Source organism: Amblyomma americanum, chromosome 1 (assembly GCF_052857255.1).
Source record: "Amblyomma americanum isolate KBUSLIRL-KWMA chromosome 1, ASM5285725v1, whole genome shotgun sequence".
NCBI classification, from domain to species: Eukaryota; Metazoa; Arthropoda; class Arachnida; order Ixodida; family Ixodidae; genus Amblyomma; species Amblyomma americanum.
The window spans coordinates 187759992-187778621 of NC_135497.1; the positions used below are offsets into that span (position 1 = coordinate 187759992).

At 49.1% G+C, this 18630-nt stretch overlaps 1 protein-coding gene across 2 annotated transcripts; it reads left to right on the top strand.

The window, feature by feature from the left end:
- The first annotated feature begins 555 nt into the window (after positions 1-555).
- Positions 556-15691, top strand: LOC144114381 (cytochrome P450 3A29-like). 2 transcript variants are annotated; one of them, XM_077648074.1, is made up of 6 exons: positions 556-652; positions 7561-7635; positions 9182-9364; positions 12347-12536; positions 14305-14513; positions 14603-15691. In XM_077648074.1, exons 3-6 carry the CDS (start codon positions 9188-9190, stop codon positions 15536-15538), a joined length of 1512 nt encoding a protein of 503 aa, XP_077504200.1. In that variant the 5' UTR covers positions 556-652; positions 7561-7635; positions 9182-9187; the 3' UTR covers positions 15539-15691. The 2 variants fall into 2 exon arrangements, with proteins under 2 accessions (XP_077504200.1, XP_077504199.1); XM_077648073.1 differs by having other exon boundaries at positions 557-652; positions 7561-7609.
- Positions 15692-18630: the final 2939 nt, after the last annotated feature.

Sequence of the window (18630 nt, forward strand, 5' to 3'; positions counted from 1 at the left end):
CGCGGTTCAGGTGTCCAATGATATATGAGACAGATACTGCGCCATTTCCTTTCCCCAAAAAACCAATTATTATTATTATTAAATTCCTCCACAGCTGTTGCTTAATCTCGCTTTACAAAGTCGTAACCGACCTTTGAGTTTTAAGGCGTATATGCCTTGCTTGACACATTAACCGAAAACGCGGAGTCGGGTGGCAAACTCTTAGTCGCGAAAAAGAGCCGTAAAATTGTCTGACCATCTGGTGCTCGCTTAATTACTCGCTTTCCAATAGAAAGAGCGCACCCTTTTGGCAGGGTGTTGTTGCACGGTCAAAAGCCAATGAAACCTCGGCCAGCTTTTTTTTTCTTTTGTCTTTCTTTCATTCTTGGGCCCCGTACGCGGCAGAGTCCACCCTTTTCCGAATGCACAACGACCGTACGTAGCTCGAAAGAGGCGCCCTTGTTGCTCTATATAAGGCGGCTTGAGGCCGCGACGTTTGTTTTCCTGCTTCTCAGCGCCGTCGCCTGTGTGGCGCATCGCCACAGCCACCGTGAACGCAGTCGCGCATACCGGTTATCCCCCGAACCCGCGGCGACGGCGCCCTGCAGCCGCCCGTGATCCGAGCACAGTCTGCGCCGGTCTGGTGAACGCTTCGCCGACTGCACGCACCACGGTGGGTGAATTTCGTTACACGCGACGGCAGCTACGAACGGCGCTGTGCAGCTCTTGCATGATCTCTCGCCGCGAACGACAAACTGCGTGCAAACCGCGAGCTTTAATTGTCATCAGTGCTGACGTGAAACGTGCTTCGTACCAGCTGCTGAACGTGAGGCGAAGCGACCACGACTTCTGGCGGAGGTTGTCGGGGTACGCGATGCGCAGGTAGATTCGGTCTTCGACCTCGACAGTTTTAATCGCACCAACAAATCGACACTCGCTGACGCGCATCATTCTTCTCCTGATACATTGCGAATTGCTGAACCTATAGGAGGGCGCTTGCGATTTATTTTTTGACGATGTTTCTGACCTTCTGTGAATGTATCGGGGAGTCTCGCGAGAGCCATGCCGCGCGTCCACCCCTCGGCATCATCGAGGAAACAAACGCTACGCGCAGTTATTTCAGGCCGTTGTGGAGAGCAAACGGATGCTAAGTTTAGCTAGCTAGTGCCGTTCTTTTCAGCTAAACGCGCGTGTGCATAGGCTTCGCAGGAAGGAGGAGGGAGGTGGGTGAATGGAAAAAAGTTGACTATGACTATCCTCTACACCAATAGCCTGCCTACACCAATAGACTATGTGATTCAAAAACTCGCACTATCAGCATTAAAACATTTTACATAAACATACTGCAACACCCCGCTCCAAAAATGTTTTATCTATTTTTAAGAAACCATGCTTGATGTTTGCGATCAACGGTGATTCTCTTCAAACCTGTAAGTTGCAGCCTGTGCAATTGTTGCAAATAGAGTAGAAGCTCATAACAGCATCATAACGATGCCCACGAACTTCTGCTCACTTACGTGTGGCGTAGGGTGACATGCATCGCTTTCCCGTGCACTACTGGCGAACAAACTATAGCCGCAGGTCGCTCCGAACGCTCGCTTCGCGTCGTTTGAGCGCTGATAACACGATACTGCAAATAATTCGAATGGTAGGTGCCGACTGTTCCCCGCCGCGGTGGCTCAGTGGTTAGGGCGCTCGACTACTGATCCGGAGTTCCCGGGTTCGAACCCGACCGCGGCGGCTGCGTTTTTATGGAGGAAAAACGCTAAGGCGCCCGTGTGCTGTGCGATGTCAGTGCACGTTAAAGATCCCCGTGTGGTCGAAATTATTCCGGAGCCCTCCACTACGGCACCTATTCTTCCTTTCTTCTTTCACTCCCTCCTTTATCCCTTCCCTTACGGCGCGGTTCAGGTGTCCAAAGATATATGAGACAGATACTGCGCCATTTCCTTTCCCCAAAAACCAATTATTATTATTAGGTGCCGACTGAAAGAACGTCTAGCGTCGCAGTGGCAACGCCAAAGCCCTTCGTGGCTAGCACCCAGTGGATTTTCGAAGGCTCTCCACGCGCGGTGTGCTGCCACCTCGGCGATTTCAGAGCCAACCGATAAGGACGCGAGAGAATTAGCGATAAACGAATACAACAGCCGGGATGAAGAAAGTGACGCGGATGCGCGCGCTGACAAGGTAATGAACACAATTTTTGCACGTGCCTCTGTCATCTTCTTCGTCGGATTGACTGGCCCAGGGTCACTGCTATTTTTTTTTCAAATAAAAAGTTCCCACGCGACAGGGCAAACAAGGCTATGCTCAGTAGATAAAGGCAGTTGACAAAAACAAGGCGCTTGAACCAACAAGCGCTTTCTTTGCGTGCCTTTGCTTCGATCGAAGGTGCACCACTGGTGCAACCCCAGGGGTAGGGGCGGGGCCTAGGCTCTCCGCATCCTCTGAAGTTCTGGAGCGTTAGGAGTGCAGCACCAGCCTCAGTGAGCCAGCAACAATAGTGGTAGCCTGAAAACTTACGCCCAAAGTTGCACCTAAAGAGGCGTGTTTTGACTCGGTTGTGTCTATTAAAAGGAATTAAGAATTATTAAGTACACTTAATAGCTCGACATAGGTTAGAGATCGCAATGGAACGCAGAGCGACTTCGGGCGACGCTGCTTTCTTTCCTGGTTGCTGATCGGGTGAAGGTCGTCCAGTAACCTGCCTTCTCTCGGAACAAAATTTTCCTCTTCATGCCCGGTTGCGCTGGAATAGATGCGCCCCTCTCTCTCCGAAGGAGGGCGTGTGTGGATAAGTGGTGAAACTGCTTTATGATTTGACCTGTAGCCGGCCGTCACCGCGCAGAGGAACGTAATACCGGACCCGTAATACCGGATCAGCCTGCGCAAGCGTACTCGTGCGTAATGCATTTCTTCCGCCAATTTCTACAAGTTGTAAGTATAGAATTACAAGTTTTAATTAGCCAGAAAGAAGCTGCTGACGAGGCATCTCAACTCCCTCTGAAATTCTCAATGACATTTGGAGCAGCTCCATCAAATCAGTGACCACTGTGTTCCTCATTTAACAAGGTGAAGGTTCGGGCTAGTGGGTAAGCGTTATGATCCATAGCGCAGCAACAAAACTTAGCGCTTGTGTTTGTCCCCTGTTTTGTTGCTGCGCTATGGATCATAGTGTTCATCATCATCAGTTCTTCTTGAGTTCGACAGGCGGCCGTTGAGCCATGATAGGTTTAATGTGAGCGCCACGATACAGGAGAAACAACTTTAAAAGAGAGAATTCCCCAGTGATGCGGAAGAAAGCGCGCGAAATTCGTAATTTCTGCTGAAGGAACGCATGCTTAGAACATACTGCGCCAAGTAAAGTATGTAGTGTTTGTTCGCGGGAACGGAAGGAAGGGTGTGGTGGTGAAACTTTATTACCAGCGGGTACAGAGCTCGAGAGAGCTTTGCCACCGCTGCAGCGGGGGCGAGGGAGGAGTTGTGTCCATCACCTCATGATTGAGAGGTGCTGGAGGACCGCGTAGAAGCCGCGGGTGTGTGCGTTTCAGACCTCCCCCAACGGGGGGAAGTCCTGTGGGATGCCGACCCTTACGTGGGCCGGCGCTCCCTGCTTTGGAGGCGGCAGAGCAGCCTTCGCTGTCCCTGCCTGGGGCACGGGACGAGCTATGCAGTTTCGCAAGAACGGCAGGGCTTCAAATGGGCATGCGTTCTTTTTTTCTTGTTCAGCTAAGATCAGTTGCGGTGAGACATTTGACCTCGTAAGTCACGTCGCGTAGTCAGTCAGCAACCACATAAGGGTACAGGTGATAAGCCCACGACGGTCATCGTATACAGCGTGTTTAGGCGCGCTCTTGGCATTCAACAGGACAGGAGGAAAAAATGGACTATACTATGTCGTCTTACGTGTCGCGGTGTTGAAGGCGTATGTGATGGAAGACATTATGGTGCCCTGCAGTTCTTACGATACGAGTCCACACACATGGAACGCATGTTGGTTAGAGACCGGTATGGTGCGCCCAGTCTTACGGCTCGTCTGTGGGCGATAGGGCGTTGAGTGTCAGAAAGCTCATGTGCACAAACGCGCGCTCCTCAAAGACATCAGCAGCGAACTGACGGCCTCTGACAGTAATTATGACCCGTTGGGTTCAATGTCGTGAAATGAAAGAGCAGAGTATGAAAAGGGCACTTGGTATAGGCGGTAACCGATGGAAGAGGAGTCGTTTTTGTTTATTTTTCATTATAAACAGGTGAGGCAGTCGGCTCAAACGACGATCCAACGATTGAGTTGGAGACTTTAGAAATGGACTCAGGAAGGTCTTGCTCAAACGGACCGCTTGGGGGCGTCACAGCAAACAATGTAGAGTACGGATACAGGGAATTTGTCACGCTGACGCAGTGTGCACCTGGTCGCGTACCGTACAGTCGCAAAACGCATAACCGTGACAACTACCTAGTAATCTTGTGTCCGTCGAGCCCAACACACACTCAGTGAAGGCAGGATGCACTTAACCATCAGCGTCATTTTTCTCTAAAGTTGTAAAGATTAAAAAGGATCACTCGGTATGCATGCACAACTGCGAAATCATGCTCTTGGAGATGAACAGCCCAGCGCGCAAGGCGACCGCACGGATCTCGAATGTTGATAAGCCAGCAGCGAGAGCGATGGACCGCGAATAGGTGTCGGTAAAAGCAGACGCGAAATCGTTGCACGGAGAAGATCGCTTCAGGGCATTCTTATTTGGTGACCGGGTATAGCTGCGCTCACATACCCAATAACAGTTAAGCTCTTTCTCGTCACAGCTACCAACCATAGAGCACCACCGACGCGAATAGCATCAGCATCCGTGTGAACTTTTGTTGGTGCAGAAGGGTCAAAATGCTGGAATATAGGATGCGACGTCAGGAGGAACTTCAATTGGCGAATGGAGGTGTTTCACTCGGGGTCTATATTTAAAGGAATCCTGAAATGATTTCGATGGGCATGCTCTATAGTGCAACCGATCTGAAAAGGCGCGCCGTTTGCGGATATTCGAGTCAAGTTTGAAAGCTCTGCGTGGAGCCTATAATTTAGAAATATATTTGTTTTAAATTGATGCTCGCGGCAGCTCACCGCGCCTCATCCCCCCCCCCCCCTCCCAGACGACGTCAGTGGGCAGTCTGGGCCAACGTTACTGTCTGGGCGAGCCTTCAAGCTGGCCGGGGACGTGGCGCGGTAATGGCCGATTCACACGACGGTCCATTCGCCCGCGGCCCACGCATCACGTGTTCGTGCGTCACTAAAAACTGGCCTGCAATCCGATGACGTCAATCAGATGCGACGGACCAAAAGAGCAGACGACGCGCTGGGTGTACGACTGTTGCCAGATTATTTTAAAGCGTTTGGCAACGCTGGTCAATCTGGTTTTTCCTCCCGACCCATGACTGCGATTGAATGGTGCAGGTGCGGCCCTTTGTCCAATTCCTCAATGGCCTGGGCAGTCTTGCTAGCCGAGTCGATCACTTCGTCATAGTAGCGAACGCAGTGCAGCTTGTCAAAACAGCGCGCCAGCTCAACGCCACTCAGCGAAATGCGGCAGCCGAAATACTGGCAAGAGCGGTGGTTGCCAGAGCTGGAGCGCGCATCTTCGCGGGCCGCCGCTAATTCCGGCGAGGGCAGAGGCACTGGAACTTCCTTGGTTGTCCAGTCCGTGGGCCGACAGCACGCCTCTCAGTTTGGTGACGCACGAACACATGATGCGCGGGCCGCGGGCGAACAGTCCGTCGTGTGAATCGGCCATAAGGTGTCGCCCCAATCGGTTGCGAGTTATTTTATTTATTTACAGAATACTGCAGACCGAATTGGTATAAGCAGGAGAGGGTACATAAATTTGTTAGTAGGCACTATGCCTTAGGATCAGCACCAATGGTGAAGTTACAACTTACAAGAAAACATAATAACAAAGATAAACAAGGTTACAAAGCAAATAAACTTTGTGAGAGTACATGCCCCAAACACAAGCATATAGACAAAGAAGCACACTATGCACTGTTAATAAATAATCATCATTTCTAACCATACAGTCAGATATATGGGCTCTCAAAAGGTTGAAGAAAGGAGAGGAGGATCATGACGAAGAGAATTCTAGTCGGATATTGTTTTCGGGAAAAATGAATATTTGTAGAAATTCGTGCGGGCAAATATTGGCTTGATGATATGACTATGTTTATGTCGTGAAGGTCTGGTTGTGTCCCTTTCGAAGTAGCCCTGTGGCTGAATCCCTAGTTTTTGAAAATACAAAAAGTGAAAAAAAAAAACGCAGCCGGGCAGCCTTTGTTCTTCCAGCCAGTGGTTCAAGGGCTGCCTGATGTAACATGGCGGACGGAGAGTCCCTTCGCTATATGAACCTTACTGCTAATATCTGGATTTTTTTCTCATTTTTCTATGTAGATTGTGGTCAATTTAGAGCATCAATTTAAAGCAAATATAATTCTAAATTACAGGGTCCACGCAGAACTTTCAAATTTGGCTCAAATACCAACAAGGACCACCTCTACAGATCTGTTGCACTAGAGCATGCCCATGGAAATCATGGATTTCATGAAAATCATTTGCCCATGTAAATCAATGTAGAGAAGGCACGTCAACGGGCAGGCGATGTCAGCAAAACGACAAATGAAACGGCGGAAATAAGAGCGTAGCCCCATAAGCGGCGGAGCTCTTTGACTGTCTTTGGCTGCTTAATGACTCAATGTCAGCAGTTTTTCTAGGATCAACCTTCATGCCCTGTTGGTCTAACGTTTACACGAATGCGACAGAAGTCGACTCCAGTCCACTTTTTGAGGGTACGTGCAAAAACCTCGAGGAAGAAAGTAGAGGACGAGTCACACTTTTCCTTCTCAAAACCTGCTTTTTAGCTCGAAAAATCGACTCAAAACGCATTCTGTCGAATTCAAATGAATGCGGCAGAAGTCGACTCCAGTCCACTTTTTGAGGGTACGTGCAAAAACCTCGAGGAAGAAAGTAGAGGACGAGTCACACTTTTCCTTCTCAAAACCTGCTTTTTAGCTCGAAAAATCGACTCAAAACGCATTCTGTCGAATTCAAATGAATGCGGCAGAAGTCGACTCCAGTCCACTTTTTGAGGGTACGTGCAAAAACGTCGAGGAAGAAAGTAGAGGACGAGTCACGCCTTTCCTTCTCAAAACCTGCTTTTTATCTCGAAAAATCGACTCAAAACGCATTCTGTAGAATTCAAATGAATGCGACAGAATGCGTTTTTTGACACTCAAACAAATGAATGCGACAAAGCATCAACGTTTGACGCTCACCAAAGTGCCACCACTTCGAAATGAACATTAATTGGGCCGGCATTGTGCGAGCAGCCCGGCAAGGGCTACGTGTTCGTTATGCTCATAGAATGTCTTCGCGAATATGACATCATCCAGGCAGCCCAAATACTAATCTGCCATTTCAAGCTACCTCCATAAATCTTTTGAAGTATAACGTTACAGGCGCTTGCGAAGACTGGAGCGTAAAACATCAAATTTGAAAAAGTCCGTCAGGCGTTATAAATGTCGTTTTTTTCTTTTTCCTTGTAGGCTGGATGCACACGAATCTGCCAGTGTCCTGAACCTGATATCCAGAGAAGTAAGAAAAGCAGAAGGAAAGCACAGGTATGCTATCGGGGACAGAAGTGCCAAGGACGCGCGAGCGCTCGCAAAAAACGTATCGCCGACGGAGGCATATTTTTTTTTATCACCGTGTCCATTCCTGCTAGGAGGGGCGCTTGTCTGAGAATGTCCCCGGAACAATCAACTCTCCAGCAAAAATAAATGCAGCTTGCCATCGTACACGCCTCATCAGAGTGGCGACATACGCCGGGAAGCGCGCCAGCTTGTCGTCTCATTCTGTGAGCTTCTGCTCGCACCAATCCAATGAGCAGACGCTTCCAGAGGAGCGCCCCTTAGCGCGTGAAATGGTATAGGAACTTATCCAGTGACTCTAAGCGATGTATTTGATCCAGTGGCGGCGCGTCCTGGGCAGTTTCGTCCCTGATAGTACGTCCTTTCTGATGACTGTCACTCAGACGGCGGCAGTAAGCCGCCGCGTATATACCAGGTGTTTCAGCGAAGACTTCAAAAAATTTCAAAAATAGGCTTTCTGGGGTAAAGATGTAGATTTTGCGGCTCAATATAACCAGTGTCGGCGGACACCAGAAAGCGGGTGAATTGTCTTACGTAGTAAGCAGGTTAACTAATTTCTGATAACTTACTTTTTAACTACACAGATAGGAAGCTGGTTGAAATTAGAGATTTGTAGCCGGTCGTTAGCAATAGCCATATCAGTTCTTAGAATTTCGAAAACACGACCTCGCCGCTGTGGCTCGACAAAATTTGGCTGCATCGTGCGAAAATACGTGCGCTTTTGATAGCATGCAAGCAAAGCAACCCCTCCATGTGCACGTAACTAGTCGAAAAAGCCAAATTTTGTCGAGCCACAGCGGCGAGGGTAATCGTGTTTTCGAAATTCTATTAACTGATATGGCTATTACCAACGACCGGCTACACATCTCTAGTTGCAACTAGGCGACTAATTGTATTAGTTAAAAAATTAATCCATAAAAATTAGTTCAGCAGCTTATTACTTAAGGCGATTCATCGGTTTTCCCATGTCCGCCAACACTGGCAATACTATGCCGCAAAACCCATATTTTAACCCCAAAAAGCATATTTTTGAAAGTGTTCGCTGGAACACCTGGTAAAAAGTCTTTTTCTTCCAAAGCATAATTACTGGAACTGCCCAAGAACTGGACGACTCCTGAACCATTCCCTCATCTAGCATGCCCTGAACTTGTTCATTAATCACCTAGTGTTCCAAGGCGGCACACGATGTAGCTTTAACTTACATATTAAAATAATTTTTTTTTTGTTAAAAGGGCGTCTTCTTTCACATGCTATCGTACACTGTGGCAGACACCAGAAAAGTTCAGACACGTTAACAAGTTTCTTAACAAGTTAGGTGCCTCATTGTAATTATAATTGTGGCTCGCCATTAGAAGGCAAGCACAGCAGGGGCGGCAAAGAGTCAGGTGGGCGGATGAGATTAGACAGTTTGCGGGAACAGGGTGGTCACAGCTGGCGCAGGACTGGGTTAATTGGAGATTAAGGGGAAGGCTGCAGGAGAGGTAGCCGGGCCACTCACGCACGATTTTTGGCGCAGGCTGACATGGCGAGCGCCTGGGAGCTGTGGAACGCCGCCGTGCTGGTGGCAGTGGTGGCCGTAGCCCTGGCGTGGCTGACGCGCCGGAGGCAGCAGGGCCTGTTCACGCGGCTCGGCTACCCGGGGCCCAAGCCGGACCTCATCTGGGGCAGCTGGAAGCAGCTGCAGAGGAACCGCATACAGGTGTGCAGGCCGCTTGCTTCCTTGCAGATTGTACCCTGGCGGCATCTTTCATGAACAACCCCCGTCAAAAGCTTTCAGGCCACAGCGTTCACTTGTAGTGGAATGAATCACCCTTGAATGCTCCGCTTCACGGAGCATTCACGCTATATACGCCAAGCAGCAAGCTTCTCTCCCGCGAGAAGGAACCTTCGCCTCGCATTTCAAGGTCATTTGGTCTTTAATGGTGCCATGATAGCGCCATTATATGCGGGTCAAGCGAAAAGCTTCTGGCCTGAAGACTTTTGACCAAGGTTGTATAACCCAGGTTAAAGTGCCCAGGGGAATATTAGAGCAAGGCAGGTGTACATGTTGAAGATGCTGGACTTGTAGACGAGGAAGCTGTGCGGGAATAAAAAGAGTTACTTGGGACCGCTGGCTTTACTAGTGACAAAGGCTGGCTTGGATTGGTTTATGGGGGTTTAACGTCCCGAAGCGACTCGGGCTATGAGGGACGCCGTAGTGAGGGGCTCCGGCAATTCCGACCATCTGGGGTTCTTTTACGTGCACTGACATCGCACAGTACACGGGCCTCTAGAATTTCGCCTCCATCGGAATTCGACCGCCGCAATAAGATAGCGGCTGCACCTCCGTGCTAAACACTGGGTCATCCACAGCAAGAGTGAACGCAAGTGCGCATGACGGAGTTTGATTACAGGTGCATAGGGCGTCGCACGACAGATGACCAAATTTTGTGCACACGTGCGAAAAGAGCTCGGACATCCAAAGTATGGTGCATTCGTGTTCGCTCTGGTCACTGCGACATCCCAGTACCACCGTATAGTACAACTATACCGGGCCTCCCAATTGCTAATATACGAGAAAATACCATTCTCCACAATACAAGGCACCACGAATAGAGGATCTGGACTTTGTAATACTTCAAAAACAAATACAGAAACAGATACACAAAAGAAACAGAAGCTTCACTAAGCTACCAAAACTGACAGTATTGAATTATCGTGAGCAAAAGTAAGAGACCCCCTGCGAGCGTCTCACGAAACGTGCCAAACTGTATCATGGAGCTGCACGTGGGCTATGCGGGACGCCACATATATAATGGACGGTTCCTTAATAATTGTTCACATCCTCACTCTCCTTTTACTTTCCCTTTCCCAGTGTTGGGTAGCAGGCCAGGGTGACCTTACCGCAGACCTCTCCACCTTTCCTTTCATTAAATTACTTTGTCTCTCTCTCCCCCCTTAAAAATTGCGACCGACTGGGGTTCTTTAACGTACCCTAACATCGCGAAGCACGTGGGTGTTTCTGTATTTCGCCTGCAGCGAAATGTGGCCGCAGCAGTCGGGGTTCGATCCCGAGGCCTTTGGATCGGCCGCCGAACGCCACGGCCACACGGCCAGTGTAGGTACACAGTGTTCCAACATTTCAGTTGCGAAATGAGCGATATCGTTGAGAAGAGAATAGCGTGCTCCGTTTATCTAGGTCCGCACATTTACCTACCCTTATTTTAGCTATCTCCCAATTTTCTCTAACTTTATAGTTTCCGTCATGGCGCGGTACATGAAGCTGCCCGCCAGGCAGTTATCGCGCATTTGGGTCTTTCACCTTAACTTCTAATAAGAATATTGGCGCATAGAATTGAGCGAGGTTTGCCCGATCAGACGAATATTTACACCCGTCAGAACGTCTGAGTGGGCATCCCCAATTGTTCCTGTACTCAAGCAAGACGGCCGCGTGCGCATATGTGGCGACTTCAAGGTCACAGTTAACGGTGCCATAGTGCTGGAAAAATATCCTGTGCCGCGAGTCGAGGACCTATGGGCGAAACTTTCAGGTGGCAAAAAGTTTACGAGGCTGGACCTGAAAGACGCTTACCAGCAGTTAGAACTTGACACGAGCTCACAGAAGCTAGTGACCATCAATACGCCTCAGGGCCTCTTCCAGTACACCAGACTACCTTTCGGAGTAGCTTCAGCGCCGGCCATATTCCAGAGAGAAATGGAAAATTTGCTACAAGACATGCGCCATGTCACCATGTACTTTGATGACATCTTTGTAACGGGATTGGACGACGCAGATCAGCAAAATTTTACAACGTTAGGTATCCTACAAGTACACCCATCGAACGACCACCTCCACAACCGCTGCCGCGATAGAAAGGTGCCGCTATCTAGCGGGCGCGTTATGATTGGGGAAATGCTTAGTGCAGAGCATGTTTTTTTTCAATTAATGTGAGTACAGTAATTTTCGGTATACATCCCGCGGGCTATGCATGTTTATAAGTTGAAAGTTTGCGCTTTGCGGGCTATATATATGCGAACTATACATTATAAAAAAAAACACACCCAATGCACAACATGAAATGCCCAACGCGATCATATAATTTTCCGACACTTGAGCACTGCTTCTGTTGCCGTCGCGTGGCTGACTGGTTGCACGCGTGCGTACTGGCACTGGTTGCTTTCTCAGTTTCGAAGAAAATGAACCTGCGCAGAATTTTGCAAGCAGGTGGCGGACTCCTTTAAAACGATCCAGTGTCAAGTTATCGTCAATGACTTCGCTAAAAACAGTATGACGAGTCGTCTTTCGACGTAGAAACGACATACCCATTTCGACCATGTAATTTCTTGCCCCTTTTCATCGAAAAATTGGGTTCAGCATGACTTTCCTATATAAAATTTCTCGCTTGTATAGCCCTTTCCTCATAAATCCTCCCACATACTTGCATCTACAGTTTCTAAGAGTGCATGCTGTTGGGAGAGTCGATCGTACATCGTTGAGAAGGGCACAAGGGCGTCCGTCCTTGTGCCCTTCTCGTCCGTGTTTTGTATTATTTTTCGCAGTACCTTTACTCAACGAATTTCTAAGAGCCTGCATGGCTGCAAATGTGGCAGCTATTAACTCCTTTTTTTTGTAAGACCTCCCCACCCCCTCCCTTTTCCAGAGCGCACCTTTAACGCTCTCAGCTCTGCGCAACGCTTGCAGGTCATGCAGGAGTGGATCGACAAGTACGGCAAAGTGTTCGGCTTCTACCTGGCTAAGGAGCCCTACATGGTGATTACGGACACTGAGATGATCAGGGAGTGCTTCGTCAAGGACAGCCACGCATTCCAGGACAGGCCCATGTACTCCCTTGACATCGAACCTTTCGCTAGCTCCCTGCTTTTCATAAAAGGCAAGTTTCAGCTTGAACCATGCAATGTCTTGCACCTAGCAAGAGATCAGAAGACGACAAGTTTAGAGGCAGGCATGTCTTTCACAATCATTCTGCAAATGCTTTTCTATCCGCTGCGGGTGCACTCGAGGTGTGCATACGCTGAAGCAGCGGCACACATCTCTTATTTTATTTAGTTTATTTGTTGCCTGTTTGTTTGGCAAGTGCCTGTCTTCACGCGTACTACATATATGGTACAAACACGGAGAAAAAAAAAGTCAAAACGCAACAAAGTCAAAACAGTTCTCCAGTATACCAAGGTATACTGGAGAGCTGTATATATGCGGCAATTAAGAGGCCTCCCGCATATTTCGCCCAGCGCAGCAGACGACACACCGTAACCTCTTGGCGTCAGTCACAAAAGCAGGCGGCGCATGTTTCAAAAGAATTTCGAAACGACATTACCCAGTTTGAGGTTATCAGAATGATTTTCTCTTTCAACTGTATCACCACTGATAACCACCAATTAACTTTACCAAACATGCGATATTAAGAGTGATAAACCATACAGCGCCATTTAAGACTGACTCGGACCCACGGTTTCTGGTCATATTTGAGCAAAGTTTATATATATATATATATATATATATATATATATATATATATATATATATATATATATATATATATATATATATATATATATATATATATATATATATATATATATATATATATATATTCTTTTCTACCGCACTGACCTGGAGGTCTCACGGTTGCACAGCGCACTACTCATTACAATCCACATAAGCGCAGCAAAACAGCTCCAGAGGAAAGCTCCCAGCTTAATTTTCTTTCACAAACAAAATTCTGAGAAAGCTGCGTAGCCTTTAAAGCGAGAGCTGTTGACATAAGCCTCGCACCACCGATCACGCGTAGCTCTTCCTTGCACCGCCGGCGAGAGGAAGCACGATGTGCAAGGAAGGGTGTCTCGTGTTACCTTCGTCGTCTTCGGATAGGGCCCGCGCTCGCCCGTGACCACGTGACCAATCCCGGCCCGCGCCCTGAGCCTTGCGCTTCCTGCGACCTTCTTCGTGACCGTGTGGGAGACACGTTCGTAAGACGCCGCCAAACACTTCGAAAAGCCTCTTGGACGCTACACGTATAGACGGGATGTGCCAGTGCCCAAACATGCGGTGGATTGAACGCAAGGAGCACGCGTTAAGGATGCTGCCGCACCGTGAAGGTATTAGGAAAAAAAAAGGAATGGGACAGAGACTAAAACAAACACTCTACGTCTACGAATGTGGTGATTCTCGCCGCAAGATGAACGATGTAAAGGGTGCGCTCATGTGGATGCTAATAGTTAATTAGTCACATGATTAGGTTTCGATCAAGCTGAAAAAGCGTAATTGTTTATGCCGCCCTTACAAGCAGCAAGTGCCTGCGCGCAATAAGCAACTTATCACTACCAAAGATAAAAAAGTTTCATAATACGAAAGTTCCATATGTGTGGTAAACCCGATAAGCAGTGTATCTTGCGCTCCTACCAGATGTCACAGCTATAATTAGCCAAAGATTAAAAAATGGTTTAAGTTGCAACTTAAAACATGGTATTAGTTGCCTGCACCTATTATGATGCAGTGTATAAGCATTGGCTAAAGATAGCTAGGACACCTGCTATGGTCGTCAGTCTGTAGTGAATATGTGGCTTTACACATCACTACGACTGCAGTGTCGACCTTGGCACGGAAAGGGGCTTAGCTACTTGGTGTGTTCCTTCCAACAGGCGAGACGTGGAAAAAGGTACGCTCGGTGCTGAACCAGGGGTTCACGGCCAACAAAGTGAAGCTCATCTTCGACACTGTAAGCAAGTGCTCGGACGTGTTCCTCAACGAGCTTCACGATCAGTGCCGGAAAGGAGATGTGGCCGAAGTCTACCACAGAGCGCAGAGACTTTCGCTAGACATCATCACGAAAACGGCCCTCGCCTGGGAGGTAAGCATATAAAAACCCACGTTGTACCATCATTTGCTGCGAACTGTGCGTGAGCCGACACTATATAAGGGCCCTAAAATGCTCTTTAGGTTGACTGCCAGAGACAGTCGGACGACCCCGTGTTGTCTGGGATGCAGAGACTCTTCCAAGATGCAGACAAGGTGGCCTTCGAGAGTGCGTTCGCGTTTCCCGGTGTGCGTGCCATTCTCCGCTACCTGTACCCGCTGACGACCTTTTCGCGCTGCGTGAAGAAAATGATGGACGACGTGGACACCACCGCCCGGCTCCGTCGCGCAGGCCAAAGGCCCCGTTCGAACGACATACTGCAGATGATCTTGGACGCCCAGACCGGCGACAAAGACGGCGAGCACGCTTACGGCAGAAAAGTGATCGAAGACCGCTATATTATCTCGAACTGCATCATTCTCCTGATGGCAGGCTTTGACACTACGTCAGCGGCGCTCGCGTTCACTATGTATCTTGTGGCCAAGCACCCCGAGGAACAGGCCCGGATCCTCGAAGAGGTGGAAGCACGCTTCCCAGGCGAGGCCGAGCTCTCCTTCGACCAGCTGCATCAGCTCGAGCGACTGGACGCAGTGGTCAAGGAGAGCCTGCGCCTCTACCCGTCCGTGCCCATCATGGTGATGCGCCAGTGCGCGCAGGACACCACCGTGCTCGGTCGCTTCATTCCGGCAGGAGTGACCGTCGTGGCGCCGCCCTGGCACATCCATCACGATCCGCAGCTGTGGCCAGAGCCCGACGAATTTAGGCCGGACAGGTTTTTGGGTGAAGGGTCGAACCAGCGCCACATAGCCACTTATTTTCCTTTCGGCCTCGGCCAGAAGACTTGCATCGGCAAGCGGGTAGCACTGCTGTCGCTGAAGACCACCTTCATGAAAGTGCTGCGAGCCTACAAGCTCGATATATGTGAGCAGACCCAAGAGCCCATGCGCGTCATTGTGCCGAACCTGGTGCTTAACCCAGAAATCGGAGTACACCTAAGGTTTACGCCAAGGGAGGCGTAATCCATGAGCATCGCCCGTGACTATTGTGAACGAACCCGCCATCGGTCGTCGTGAATCGCGAATCGACAAAAACTATCGCAAAGAATTCACCGCTGAATACGTTGTATTTAAACAGTCCTTTGGTTTGGGCGATTAGACAAAAATAAAAACTGGTTAAGCTGTCTTTAATTCATTGGACATTCACCGTTCCCGCTTCGAGTTGCTGATCAATTCGACCTCGCCCTGCCAACAGCTTTAGCTGTCCTGGTTAGCTTGGTAGAACGGCTACCTCGTACAGGCAGTGGTCTTATATTAGAGCTCTATAGACCAGGACGAATTTTCCTTAACTGCGAAGTTTCTGGGACAGTTGAACAGCTTTCCTTCGTAGCTGTATGGCTGCACTTACACGGATAATCAATGATAAATTGCTCCCTTGAATGAAATCTACTTCACTAGGGGATAAGCTGTCCAACACCGTGCAAGTGCTAACACATTACAGTGCGCCAGCGAACATTGTGCAAGCAGGAGACCAGGGGCCGTATTCCGAGTTTGTGTCATAACAAAAAGCGTCATGATCTGCTGCAGCGGCCACACGTGATTGGTCGAAACGCCGGAAGCGGATGTCTGTTCGGTTGCGACTGTGAGCGGCGGCAGGATGTCTCAGCGTTTTGGTTGCCACAGCGAAACGTCCAGCGTCGTTATTGCTCTTTGCCCACAAATGGAACGCTACCAATGCAACAGAGGAAAATTTCAGCCACAAGTTTAGTTTCACATCACATTCCACAGTAAAGGGGTAATATCGAAGCTGCTTTATTTATCCACTGGACTTCAACAAATAAAAAGAATAGTTCAGGCACTATTTTCTATATCGTAAAGGCCGGAGGTCTACTTAAAGATGATATCGAACTCAACTACGCATGGCTTTGCAGTGACAGAAGGCGGCTGCTACAGCGGTCGATCGCCGATGGTAAATAAATGGCAGCTATAGCTTGTTCCCAAAACACGGCGTTTTACATTGAGCTTGATGTTAAAAGGGAACGTACAGGAAAACTTGTGGCATGCACTCACTTGCTGCACAATGCGCGCTCCGTGTTGTGCTGAGCCAAGACGCCGTGACGACTTACCGTCTGCAACATCGCTGAACTTAAGTTGGTGCTATGATCAGACGTTTTTCATTCCTTTTATGCAGGCACTGCAAGAACCGCGAGATGCCGCTGTCAGGTTTTTAATTTTTCCGCGGCAAATAAAATAAATGGGATGGATTAAAGAAATCTTCTTGCTGTGTTTCTCTTTGCAGACGAAGTTTTCATATAGGTTCGCCATGGTACGAAGCGCGCGCATGCCCACACTGACGCCTGAAATTAACTTGCAAGCTAACTCGCGAGCTCAATGCAGAGCCACACCACCGCCGCGGCTATCGAGAATCGTAAGGGACGCCTAAAAACCACCTCTGCCATGTCAAATGGGTCGGTGTAGTAGCGCTTCGCTGGCGACTGACCATCCGTGCACATTAGCGGTTTCACGCTACCATGCATTACACACGATCATGGTGCAGGGGCTTCGACAGCTATTGAGAGTTCTAGACAAGAAAATGCACGTTTGCGCACAGTAAACGCAAGCATTTTTCAGGACATTATTATTAGTGTCGCATCATTCAACGTACGCAGACGAGATAACTCGGGTGATATATAGTGCAGCCGTCCGGTTTGAATGAGGGAAACAGTTTCTACAGCAACGTGGCCTCCGCGATCAGCTGCTGCAGCGCCGCGGAGGCCACGATAACCGGTGCTCGTTAAGCCTAGCAGCTACCAAATAAAAAACGAAATAAAAAAACAAGCCAAATTTATCGATCATCCAATTTGTTGTAGGCAAGATAAGAGAAGCGAAAACCCCGTACCCATTTTATAGGCAGTTCACGTGCAGAAAAACACAGTAACATCGACGAGTTCGCTTCGAAGTGACAGGCTCCGCTTCCAAGCGCGCCGCCATGTTGGCTACCCTTGAGCATCTGCTGCTACATGTGTTGCTAGGTGTTTGTCGTCACGAAACCGGTTTCTTCGACCCTTTTCGCTGCACCCGAACCCCCACATCCGCTTCCAGCGTTTCGACCAATCAGGTGTGGCTGCTGTGGCAGATTACGACGCTTTTTATTATGGCACAAACTCGGAATACGGCCCCCTTTCGGAGACGGCATAGGTATCATGTCCCACTTTCATCTAAACCACAAACATAATTTAACCACGACGTTATGAGGGATTAACAGTTAGGAGATTAACCGCGATGTTATGAGAACCGGTCGCCGCCGTTGACCGGAGGGCCTCCTTTGAGGAGCATTCGCCGTTGTCTTCATGAGTTGTATTCGACTATAGTGACCACGTCTGTGCGCGCTTTGTCGCCCCCCCCCCTCCTTTTTTTTATGGCTGGATACTACAACGTGACTTCGCATTCCATAGAGTTGCCAACATGGACATCATCGTCATCAGAATATACTTGCTGGCGGGCGCGAGGATTACGCTACACGCGCGGCGCTCTCGCTTCGGTTATACGTCCCGAGGACTGCGCGTGCGCCGCTTGGGCTGCAGGACATGCAAGTCTCCTACACGCCGCGCGCTGCCTTCGCCCATCACGAGACTTGGAAGGCGCTGTTGCGCTGCTCCGGCGGCAGCGTAGCAAATAAGCACCATGGGGCAGACGGCAAGTTTCTCCAAAGTTCGTTTAAGTTCTCCCTTCGGTTCTCCCTTCGTTGTTGCGCCAAAGTCACCCGCGGCGCACCGACGACAGGAGCTAAAAGCATTTCATGCTTAATAAAATTTTCATTTAATTCAGGACGCCGTCAGTAGACCTGCACAATAGCGAAAAAGATAACGTGCGGAAATTCCCGTCTTGTTGACGACTACTCACTATGCAATTCTACAGAGCGAATGTTCCCGAGCAAAACATGTTTGTCGTCGAAGTCGTAAAAAAGCGTCCGTGCAGCCGATCATGCATGACCGGAAGAGCAGAGTGGACCCCACACGGGGTCGCATGACCATCCCGTGTAGCGATAAGGCAAGAGCGGGGCTAGTACCTGGTGCTTCATAGCGGAGGTATCGCGCATAAGAAAACACGTAACA

What these genes read in the sequence shown, in the direction of transcription:
- LOC144114381 (XM_077648074.1), top strand. Translation starts at nt 9,188, where the DNA reads ATGGCGAGCGCCTGGGAGCTGTGGAACGCCGCCGTGCTGGTGGCAGTG. An exon ending in TGCAGAGGAACCGCATACAG is followed by an intron (nt 9,365 to 12,346) that starts GTGTGCAGGCCG and finishes CAACGCTTGCAG; the next exon opens with GTCATGCAGGAGTGGATCGA. An exon ending in CTCCCTGCTTTTCATAAAAG is followed by an intron (nt 12,537 to 14,304) that starts GCAAGTTTCAGC and finishes TCCTTCCAACAG; the next exon opens with GCGAGACGTGGAAAAAGGTA.